General features: G+C 45.3%; 1 protein-coding gene across 2 annotated transcripts in view; it reads right to left on the reverse strand.

Moving 5' to 3' along the window:
* Positions 1-11,782, reverse strand: part of setd3 (SET domain containing 3, actin histidine methyltransferase) — a 110,694-nt gene that overhangs the window by 77,591 nt on the left and 21,321 nt on the right. For both annotated transcript variants that reach the window (XM_078406852.1, XM_078406853.1), the window contains exons 2-4: positions 9,716-9,825; positions 6,295-6,387; positions 4,972-5,120 (exon numbers count right to left, since the gene is read on the reverse strand). In XM_078406852.1, the coding sequence (XP_078262978.1) occupies positions 4,972-5,120; positions 6,295-6,387; positions 9,716-9,821 (348 nt within the window). In that variant the 5' untranslated portion in view covers positions 9,822-9,825. The remainder of the gene's footprint in view (positions 1-4,971; positions 5,121-6,294; positions 6,388-9,715; positions 9,826-11,782) is intronic.

Below are 11,782 nucleotides of genomic sequence, written 5' to 3' on the forward strand. Positions count from 1 at the left end.
TCCCCATGGGACATCATTGGTCACAAGCCTCAAAAATGAATAGCAACCTTCCACTACCATCCTTTTTTTCCACACAGAGAGTGGTGAATCTGTGGAATTCTCTGCCACAGAGGGTAGTTGAGGCCAGTTCATTGGCTATATTTAAGAGGGAGTTAGATGTGGCCCTTGTGGCTAAAGGGATCAGGGGGTATGGAGAGAAGGCAGGTACGGGATACTGAGTTGGATGATCAGCCATGATCATATTGAATGGCGGTGCAGGCTCGAAGGGCCGAATGGCCTACTCCTGCACCTATTTTCTATGTTTCTATCCTCTGACTCCTTTCATCAAGCTAATTTTATTTCCAAAAGGCTAGCTCACCTAGTACAGGTCCACCACAGATTTCCCAGGAACTGGTGATCCAACACTTCCTTTATTCCGGACAAAATTACGAGAGCACACTTGAAATCTGGCCGGTAAATACCTCCGAAAACATGGCGCCTCGGCTGGTTGAGGCGGCTGGTCACAACCTCGTCGAGATTTCCGCGGCCAATCGGCGAGTTGAATTTACCGGCGGCGGCTGGGGCTCTTAAACTACGGCCCGGCAGGAGATGGCACATCCCTTCCTATAGCCCACTTCCACAGCCCATCCGTGGGCCCGGCGGGAGATGGCAGATCTCTTCCCATAGCCCACTTCCACAGCCCATCCGTGGGCCCGGCAGGAGATGGCACATCCCTTCCTATAGCCCACTTCCACAGCCCATCCATGGGCCCGGCGGGAGATGGCACGTCCCTTCCCATAGCCCACTTCCACAGCCCATCCGTGGGTTGATTTTGCCCCCTGCGGCTGCAACTCTGGAACCGACCCGACAGATCCGTTCCCATAACCGACTACCAAGGCTGACTTTGCGGGCCGGTATCCCGGCTCCTTGGCGGCCTAGAGGGACCGTTCCGGTACCCTTGGACTCCTCTCGGAGGCCGTGACATGTTGGTCTGGCAAAACGGATAATTCAGAAAGGCTCTGGAACCAAGGGTGCTGGTAAATCGGTGGTGGACCTGTATCCCATGCGATCTAACCTTCCAGACTAACAGGACTTTGTCTGCATAGACTTTAACGATGCCTTTGACAATGTCTACTGCCCTGTCTTCATCAATCCTATTGGTGACCTGTTTAAAAAAAAAATCTTTAAATTTAAGACCATTTCCTACTCACAAAGTCATGCTGGCTCCGTCAGTCCTTGCTAGTGATATATTCTGTCCTTCACTGTGATAAATTATACTTCAATGAATTAAACCATGCGGTTCCTCAAACAAGATTTTCGCATTTATGAGATTTCAAGTTATAAGGCTTTTATAAAAATACGCCCACCGCCAAAAATACTACAGGAAAGAAGCTTTACGTTAATATGGAGATTGTGAGTAAAGAATTATAAATACAAATCGCAAAGATAAAAGCAAGTTGATTTGCTACAACTCTAAGCTGAAGGAAAAGGTTTAAATTGATATGAAGACATATGAATTATATATCATATTAAAATGGTTGCAAGAAACAGGCATTGTTCACAAGTCAGCCAACGTTTCGATTTGGAAGGACAGGAGTGTTGCACCTAAAATACATCGTTCTGCTTTACTGCAGAGAAAATCTAACCTTTTAAAAGAGCTCTAGATTTAAATGCTGCTAAATAAAGACTGGCTGAGATCATCAAAGTGCTGTGTCAGGTTGCAGGTCCAAAATAACTACCATTTTAAGATAGTTTTACATGTGCTAGAAGAATACAGCATCTGTGGATGCTCAATGTACAGATTCAACAAATATTTATTCACAAAATGCTGGAGTAACTCAGCAGGTCAGGCAGCATCTCGGGAGAGAAGGAATGGGTGACGTTTCGGGTCGAGACCCTGAAGGAGCTGGCAGTGTGCCTTAAGACAAAGCATGAGACAAATGTAAACATTACATCTTGCTCATCTACTTTTAAAATAGTTATCTAATAGCCTATAGGTATTGAAGTTCAGGATAAAAAACATTCGAAGTCATGCAGAAGCTCATGGCTGAGATATGTAAAAACTTGCAAACTTTATACGCACACTCTGATCAAAAGGACTGCTTAAAGTAGATGGAACTACTTTTAAAAAACGGACACAAGTACAGAAAAGGGGTTGAGGTTCATTGAAATTCTGTTGAAAATAGGAGCAAGCGGACAGAACAGATGGACATGAAACCACAAAATATAAGTGACTCGAGTTATGTTTTGTCATACCGTTGCTTAGCTTTCAAATATTATTTCATACCCTTCTCAGCCTTTCACTGGCAAGATTTTATCTGTTTGTCATCAAGGCTTGGTTTGGCAATTGCCTCTAGTTACAGTGAGAGTGAGTTGGCTTTGCACCAGGGACGTTTTCACTGCAAACATTAATGCTACGGTCTCCCCTGCTGTGGGGTTAATGTTGGGTAACACTGTTTTCACTTTAAAGGATTTGTGATTAGATAGGTTTGGAGGAAATAGACTGACCCAGTTTATTCAACAGGGAACCAAGTTGTGTCATCACATTAACTTTTCCAGAGCATAAAGGATTTCTATTTGAATCAATTCCCAAGAAATAGGTAACTCTGAATCTGCAGTCGCCATTTGAAGTAAAATGAAAGTCACTGTTTTAACTCTTTTAAAAGAGTATTCCAATTATTCCCAGTTAGAGTATTTCAATTATTTTGTTGACTCAAAAAGCATGAAACAGAAAGACGTGCTCTGTTTCTCTTTCAATACATATCATCTGACTGATTAATTCACTTATTATTTCATGTTTGAACACTTCATGTATTTATTTGAATATTTCATTATCAGCTTGTTTGTTGCTCATTTCATAATTATACACTGTTTATACAGAAATCTTGCATAATGGTCTGCTGCTTTCAGTTTCAGTTTTAAACCTGACAAGTTTTTCATCTTTCTTCCTGCTTATCGACACAGGTTAAGTAAAGCCCAATGGCATCTCCTTCTGGTGCTTACAGTATACACAAATCTAAATGATAGCTCAGTAGCTTCTGGATATAAGCTTTATTAAATGTCACAAAATCTCGGGCATTTTCTAAACAAATGGGAAGGACTGAACAAAAAATATTTAAGAAATGTATTCCCATTTTCTACATTATTTCCAAATATAGTAATTGATTAGTAGGATCTGGAAATATGCAAATTACAACCATTCGGAAAGACTTGCATTCTCTTTCTTCGCCAATCACTATTCTCCTGCTGGGAAACAGAAGGCCTAGCTTGTTTGCTGTGAAACCTGACAGCCAAACGGGAAAATTTAGGTTTTCCAGTGTCTTCAGTACCCTGATGCACCCTCAAAAAGGACTTCTCAATTGGTCTCTCAGGGGACTATTGTAGATTATAATTGTGACTGCAGTACAGATTCCCTATCATTGATGGGCAAGCTTTTCTATACTTTCTGAAGATTTCCATCATGATTTAGTTTATAATTCAACCAACACTGGAACTGTCCAAATGGCATTTCTCCCCCCCCCCCCCCCCAGAAGAATTCCATACAAGTGTGTAGACAATAGACAATAGGTGCAGGAGGAGGCCATTCGGTCCTTCGAGCCAGCACCGCCATTCAATGTGATCATGGCTGATCATTCTCAATCAGTACCCCGTTCCTGCCTTCTCCCCGTACCCCCTGACTCTGCTATGCTTAAGAGCTCTATCTAGCTCTCTCTTGAATGCATTCAGAGAATTGGCCTCCACTGCCTTCTGAGGCAGAGAATTCCACAGATTCACAACTCTCTGACTGAAAAAGTTTTTCCTCATCTCAGTTCTAAATGGCCTACCCCTTATTCTTAAACTGTGGCCCCTTGTTCTGGACTCCCCCAGCATTGGGAACATGTTTCCTGCCTCTAACGTGTCCAACCCCTTAATAATCTTATACATTTCGATAAGATCTCCTCTCATCCTTCTAAATTCCAGTGTATACAAGCCTAGTCGCTCCAGTCTTTCAACATATGACAGTCCCGCCATTCCGGGAATTAACCTAGTAAACCTACGCTGCATGCCCTCAATAGCAAGAATATCCTTCCTCAAATTTGGAGACCAAAACTGCACACAGTACTCCAGGTGCAGTCACACTAGGGCCCTGTACAACTGCAGAAGGACCTCTTTACTCCTATACTCAACTCCTCTTGTTATGAAGGCCAACAATCCATTGGCTTTCTTCACTGCCTGCTGTACCTGCATGCTTCCTTTCAGTGACTGATGTACTAGGACACCCAGATCTCGTTGTACAACCCCTTTTCCTAACTTGACACCATTCAGATAATACTCTGCCTTCCTATTCTTACCACCAAAGTGGATAACCTCACACTTATCCACATTAAACTGCATCTGCCATGCATCCGCCCACTCACACAACCTGTCCAAGTCACCCTGCAACCTCATAGCATATCTAGCCCATATAATATCTAGCCCTTCCTATTTGGTTGTGCAATAGGAAAGCTAGTAGACACAGTGTTCCATGCATACAAACAATGATTCTCTCAGTAAACTAACCTTTTAGTTTTAGAAAAGCCACTGTTCCAATATTTTGCAAGATCTTTTTTTAAATGACATATTTTTAAGACGGGTCTAGATACATCATAAATCAGAGGCATGGCCTCACTAATTATGGAGTACTGCAAATGAAGCCAGGGTTCTTATAGAAAACATGATAAATGCCATTACAGCATAATGTCACGAGTAATGAGCAAGTACAAAATAATTCAGATCATAAGATCGTAAGTGATAGGAGTAGAATTAGGCCCCATCAAGTCTACTCTGCCATTCAATCATGGCTGATCTATCTCTCCCTCCAAACCCCATTCTCCTGCCTTCTCCACATAGCCCCTGACACCCAATCATTTCCAAACTACAAAAGACAGCTGCACATGATTATTAATGCACTGATCTTTGCAGGCCAAACTACTGCAAGGAAATCAGACGAAGGGGGTGAAAATAAAAGCAAACCTTAATGTCTTTAGTTGCCTTCAATCCATAACCCTCTTCTGGGAAGTAAGTGATTTCAAAACCTTCTGTTGAGGCTCCACAGTCAGCTGCCCACTGCAATAGTTCATCAAAGTGTTGTTCTCTGTTCCCATCAAAGATGACTGATAACCCTAAATAGTCACAGAGCAACTTAAAATCACAACAGTCAAGCAAACTCGAAAACCTATTAGTGGGGAAAGCAGCAAAGTAAAAACAGAACCAATTTAGTAATGGGCATTGAAAAATGCAATAAAAGAATCATGCCTAATTGTCATATGTACTGACAATGGAACAATTAAATTCTTACTTGCTCCAGCTTAAAACAGTCCATAAATGTAATATATAAATACAATCATATAACTTTGGGTAGACTCAGCAATGACTTTTGGCACAAGAATTACAATACACACAAATCCATAACAACTTAGATGCACAGTCTTTGGCCCAGAGTTGGGGAATCGAGGACCAGAGGACATAGGTTCAAGGTGAAGGGAAAAGATTTAATAAGAATTCGAGGGGTAACTATTTCACACAAAGGGTGGTGGGTATATGGAACAAGCTGCCAGAGGAGGTAGTTGAGGCTGGGACTATCCCATCGTTTAAGAAACAGTTAGACAGGTACATGGTTTGGAGGGATGTGGACCAAGCGCAGGCAAGTGGGATTAAGGTAGCTGGGAATTGTTGGCCTCTCTAACTGTGTGCATCATTCAATTAACCGAATGATGACATCACAGATGATCTTGCTGCATAACTTGACTGGAGAAGTAGGCTGCCACCCAAACTAATAGCCCACAATACAAAAAGAAATTCAGAAAAGTGTAAAATACAAGTTTGACATCTTATTAGAAACTTAGCCCACTACGTTTGCCTTGTTATGTCGTGTCGTCAGAGTGTCGTCATGGTACTCCATGCCTCGCATTTTATCCTGTCCTAGATGCTTTGATAATGATCCAGCAATACATTGACAAGGGAATAATGGGAATGCGTGCAATCAACATTGATTTAAGAGAGGGAAATCACGCTTGGCAAATGTGCTGGTAGGTACTTTGAGACCGTGAGTTGAGAAGTACTTCGATAGGACATCATCTATAGCTATATCTATATATATTATTGAATTAAGGATTACAATTCCACTCAAAGGACCATTCTATACTTTAGCAAGCAAATCATAGAAGGAACATATGCCTGCTCCACAATCAATTAGATCATGACAATGGCAGTGGGTTCGGGCAAAGTTTGATTATGTGCATAACAGAACCCATATTAGCTAACGATTACCCAAAGGAGGAGATCCTACATCCATACCTTTTTGCTTTTTACGGATTTTCTCAATCAAGCCTCGGATTTGCACATATTCTTCCCACTCCTTTCCTGGTGCAGTGGAAGGATTACTACACTCTTGAAAAGAAAGAAAAAAGTGGAAACATATTACAGGACACAATTTGGTTAAATGTAGCACTTGGCTGCCTTATCCTGGGGAGGGTGAAAGCGTGTAGAATTAGCAACCCATCATTTTGCTTTTATGTCCAATATTTCAAACCACTTAAACTAATAGGATACGTGTCAGGCTTTTGCCTAATTATCAGCCTATCAAAAACCCCTTCACCTGTCTTCATCCATTATCTGCCACGCTTTGTCCTGCCTCTCCTCTCTTCCAACTTTATTACCCCCCCCTCCCCTTTACAGTCTGAAGAAGAATCCCGACCCAAAACATTAGCTAGCCACGTTCTCCAGGTATACCACCTGACCTGCGGAGTTACTCAAAAACGTTGTCTCTTTTTTGTAAACTAGCATCTGCAGTTCCTTGTTTCTAGGATAATTGTCTGTCACGATATGCTCGACATCAGTAAGTTTATCCATCCTTAAAAGGACAGTAATTTGTGGGTTCGGTTACATATAATAAAATTACCCTCACTTCAGCATCGACAGGTAGTAAAAACACATCATCCGCCAACATTTCCATCACCTACAACGGGACCCCACCACTGGCCATATCTTCCCATCCCCTCCCCTTTCTGCGTCCGCAGAGACCGTTCCCTCCGTAACTCCCTGGTCCACTCGTCCCTTCCTACCCAAACCACCCCATCCCGGGGCACTTTACCCTGCAACCGCACGAGATGCAACACCTGTCCCTTTACCTCCCCCCTCAACTCCATCCAAGGACCCAAACAGTCTTTCCAGGTGAGACAGAGGTTCACCTGCACCTCCTCCAACCTCATCTATTGCATCCGCTGCTCCAGATGTTAACTTATTTACATCGCCGAAACCAAACGCAGGCTCAACACCTGCGCTCGGTCCGCGTTGGCTGATCTCCCGGTGGCCGAGCACTTCAACTCCCCCTCCCATTCCCAGTCTGACCTTTCTGTCATGGGCCTCCTCCAGTGCCATAGTGATGCCCACCGGAAATTGGAGGAACAGCACCTCATATTTCGCCTGGGCAGCTTGCAGCCCAGTGGTATGAACATCGACTTCTCAAACTTTAGATAGTTCCTCTGTCCCTCTCTTCCCCTCCTCCTTCCCAGATCTCTCTCTATCTTCCTGTCTCCACCTATATCCTTCCTTTGTCCCGCCCCCCCCGACATCAGTCTGAAGAAGGGTCACGACCCGAAACGTCACCCATTCCTTCTCTCCAGAGATGCTGCCTGACCTGCTGAGTTACTCCAGCATTTTGTGAATAAATCAGCATCGACAGGAGTCGTTTCCAACCTCAAGTATTTCAGTCGTCATATTACTCACAGCATCCTCTTACAATCACAGTCTCCCATAACACCATTCACTCAGAACAATCTCGGAGATTATAAAAGCAGTGCAAAATATCTGGCATGAGTCAGGCTAATAAATTTCAATGCTGTGATAGAATACATGGTACTCATACAACCCATAGCACATGGTTGATTCAAGGCCAATTTATAAAGGAACTTGGCCAACAGTAACTGAACAAAGGGATTGAAAGTTATGGAAATATTATGAATGGTACGTTCAAGTGAGGACAAGAGTAGAATGATTTTAGAAAGTGGCTAGGAGTTTGGAGTCAGAATGGAGCGAGGGTGGCCGTGGAATTTGTTTTCTAAAAATGATCTTTTCAAAGATGTGAAAACATCTTTCTAGGGGCGACACGGTGGCGCAGCGGGAGAATTGCTGCCTGACAGCGCCAGATACCCGGGCACATGCTCCCCGTGACCACGTGGGTGCTCCGGTTTCTGCCCACACTCCAAAGAGGTACAGGTTTGTTGGTTAAATTGGCTTTGGCAAAAATTGTAAATTGTCCCTAGTGTGTAAGATAGTGTTAAGAGTACATTGCTGGTCGGTGCGGAGTTGGTGGCCGAAGGGCCTGTTTCCGTGCTAAAATTAAAAGGAACATTACATTTGCTATTTATTTCACAAAATGCCGGAGTAACTCAGCAGGTCAGGCAGCATCTCAGGAGAGAAGGAACGGGTGACGTTTCGGGTCGAGACCTAATTTGCTGGAAGTGCAATTAGACTTGTTGCTGGTGAAAGGGGAACAAACCTACAACGTCAGGGATTACGGGGAGAAGGCAAGAGAATGGGGGGGGGGGGGGGGGGTAGACGATGGGCCAAATGGCCTAATTCTGCTCTTATGACTGATGACCTAATTGCACTGATTTTAGTAAAGACTAGACTAGGCCGTTGGGCCCAAACCTATCCTGCCCCCCTCCCCCCTCCCCTCCACCCATCCCCCTCCCCCCATCCCCTCCCCTCCCCCTCCCCTCTTCCCCTTCCCCCTCTCCATCCCCCTCAACCCCCCTTATCCACCTTCCTCCCCCTCCCTCCCCTCCACCCATCCCCCTCCCCATCCCCCTCAACCCCCCTCATCCACCTTCCTCATCCACCTTCCTCCCCCCTCCCTCCCCTCCACCCATCCCCCTCCCAACCTCCCCTTCCCCCTCTCCATCCCCCTCAACCCCCTTCATCCACCTTCCTCCCCCCTCCCTCCCCTCCACCCATCCCCCTCCCAACCTCCCCTTCCCCCTCTCCATCCCCCTCAACCCCCCTCATCCACCTTCCTCCCCCCTCCCTCCCCTCTCCCTCCCCTCCACCCATCCCCCTCCCAACTTCCCCTTCCCCCTCCCAACTTCCCCTTCTCCATCCCCCTCAACCTCCCTTATCCACCTTCCTCCCCCTCCCTCCCCTCCACCCATCCCCCTCCCCTCCCCTCCCAACTTCCCCTTCCCCCTCTCCATCCCCCTCATCCACCTTCCTCATCCACCTTCCTCCCCCTCCCTCCCCTCCACCCATCCCCCTCCTAACCTCCCCTTCCCCCTCTCCATCCCCCTCAACCCCCCTCATCCACCTTCCTCCCCCTCCCTCCCCTCCACCCATCCCCCTCCCAACTTCCCCTTCCCCCTCTCCATCCCCCTCAACCTCCCTTATCCACCTTCCTCCCCCCTCCCTCCCTCCTCCCTCCCTCCCTCCCCCCCTTCCTCCCTAGGAGATAGATTTAATCTTTAAAATGTGAATAACTTTAAAAATATAACACCGACTTCAATAAAACTACTTGCTTTACCATTAAAGCGATGAGGGTGAGTAAGGTGGGCCTAAAATTATCAAGCTATCGTGTACCATTTTGGCTGTAGTTTGATCACAAATAAACAAACAAACGAGAGTTTTAGTATATAGATATTAAGCACAGTCCAAGCAGAGCTGTCAATACACTATTACCAGTTTTTTACTCAGTGGTGTTAAAGCAGGTTAAAAGTATACTTACTCTGTAACAGCTCAGTTATCAGGTTCATTATTTCCTTTGTAGAAACAGTGGCTGTGGCTCCACCTCCTCCTGATTTTTGAGTTTTGACTCTACTCTTTTTCCCCATTGTTCTGTTATAAAATAAAGCAGCACAAAATTACACTTTAGTTAAAATTTACACTTTAAAAAAAGACAGACACCAGTAAATTCAAATTATAATCCTTAAGAGGGGTGTGGACCCGTTCGGTCTAAATCTCTGCTGTGGGCAGTCCTGCGGGCGCGGCAACCCCCGTTGGGTTCAAAACTCTCCTGCAACCCTGCAACTGACAATCTGTGGGCCTGTTGCCATGGGCTGGCAAGGGTGGGACAGGGAAGGGGAGAGGGAGCCACTCACCTCGGCCCCGTGTGACCAGCGCTGCAGCCAGAGAGAGCCATGGACCCGAAACCTCTCCTGCGAACGGCGGCGACGGCCATCTTGTTTGACCCTCTGCCGCCGCGCTGCACCACGGGAGGAAGGTCAGGCAGGGGCGGGCGCCGGGACGGGCGCCGGTCCTCCCAGCCGAGGGGGGGGGGTGCAATTATTAAAGTTTATTAAGTTAATTGTTTTTAAAAGTAACAAAACTTGATTTATTGAGACCGCAGGGGAATGGCGAGTAGGGTGGGCGGCGGCGGCTATCTTGTTGGACCCTCCGATGCCGCGGGGCATGCTGGGAAGGGCATTTATTAAAGTTTCAGCTCAACGGCTCAGCAGCCCCCCCCCACCCCCATTGGCCGCCACTCCTGTCACTCTGGCGGGTTCCATTGTGACGTCGAACGCGGCTGATGGCCAGGAGAAATGGAAAAGTGATTTTTTTAACTTTAAAAAGTGATTTATAAAGTTTAAAAAGTGAATAAAAAAGAAAAAACAAACATTTGAACCCCAGGAAAATGGTAAGGTGGGCCTAAAATTGTCGCCCCATCGTGTACCGTCTTGGCTGTATTTCCTGAACATATATATCCATATTCCCACAAACAAGATGAGAGTTTTACTAATAGATAGATAATGTTTCCACGTGTAAAATCTCCAAAAGGTTGCACCTAACACAAAAGACTGTACATTCACCTACAGTGACCAGTAGGTCATTCTGAAGGTTGAAACTTAAAATTCATCTCACATCGAAGGAGATTACAGAAAGTGGCGAACCCTGCCTATAGTCCATCACGGTACTGGCCTCACCATCATTGAAGGGATCGACAAGAAGGCAGCCAGCATTAAGAACCCATAAAAGAGATTACAAAAAGAGAACACTGCACAGTCCATCACCAGTACTGATCCACCTCAAAAAAGCAGCCAGCATCACCAAGGACCCACCCCACCCTGGCTATATTCTCATTCCACTCCTACCATCAGGAAAAAGGCAAAGGAGTCCGAAAACTAATATCCAGGTTCAGCAGCAGCTTGTTCCCAACAACCATCAGGCTATTAAACACAATGAACTTCAACTAGACCCTGAACAACAAACTGCCTTGATTGCACTAGGGACATGGGGCTTTGTTTTTAATCTTTGCACTATATTGTTTCTTTTGTTTTTATATATTGAACTTCATTTTGTTGTTTATGTTGGTATCTACTATGTTTACGTACCTGTTGTGCTGCTGCAATTAAGAATTTCATCGTTCCATTTCGGGACATCTATCTATATGACAATAAAACACTCTTGAATCTTGACCTATTGTTGGCTTAATAGTCAACAGGTCAAACAGTCAAGGATTTTATTATTGGTCAGCCATTTGATTATTTTTGCACTTGGAATGTTTAGTTTAGTTTAGAGACACAGCATGGAAACAGGCTCTTTGGCCCACCAAGTCCGCACTGACCAACGATCCCCGCACACTAACACTACCCTACACATACTAAGGACAATTTACATTTATACCAAGCCAATTAACCTACAAACCTGTACGTCTTTGGGGTGTGGGAAGAAACCGACGATCTCGGAGAAAACCTACGCAAGTACCGGGATGAACGTACAAACTCCGTGCAGACAGCACCCATGGTCAAGATCGAATCCAAGGCTCTGGCGCTGTAAGGCGGCAACTCTACCGCTG

This window comes from Rhinoraja longicauda, chromosome 10 (assembly GCF_053455715.1).
Source record: "Rhinoraja longicauda isolate Sanriku21f chromosome 10, sRhiLon1.1, whole genome shotgun sequence".
NCBI lineage: Eukaryota > Metazoa > Chordata > Chondrichthyes > Rajiformes > Arhynchobatidae > Rhinoraja > Rhinoraja longicauda.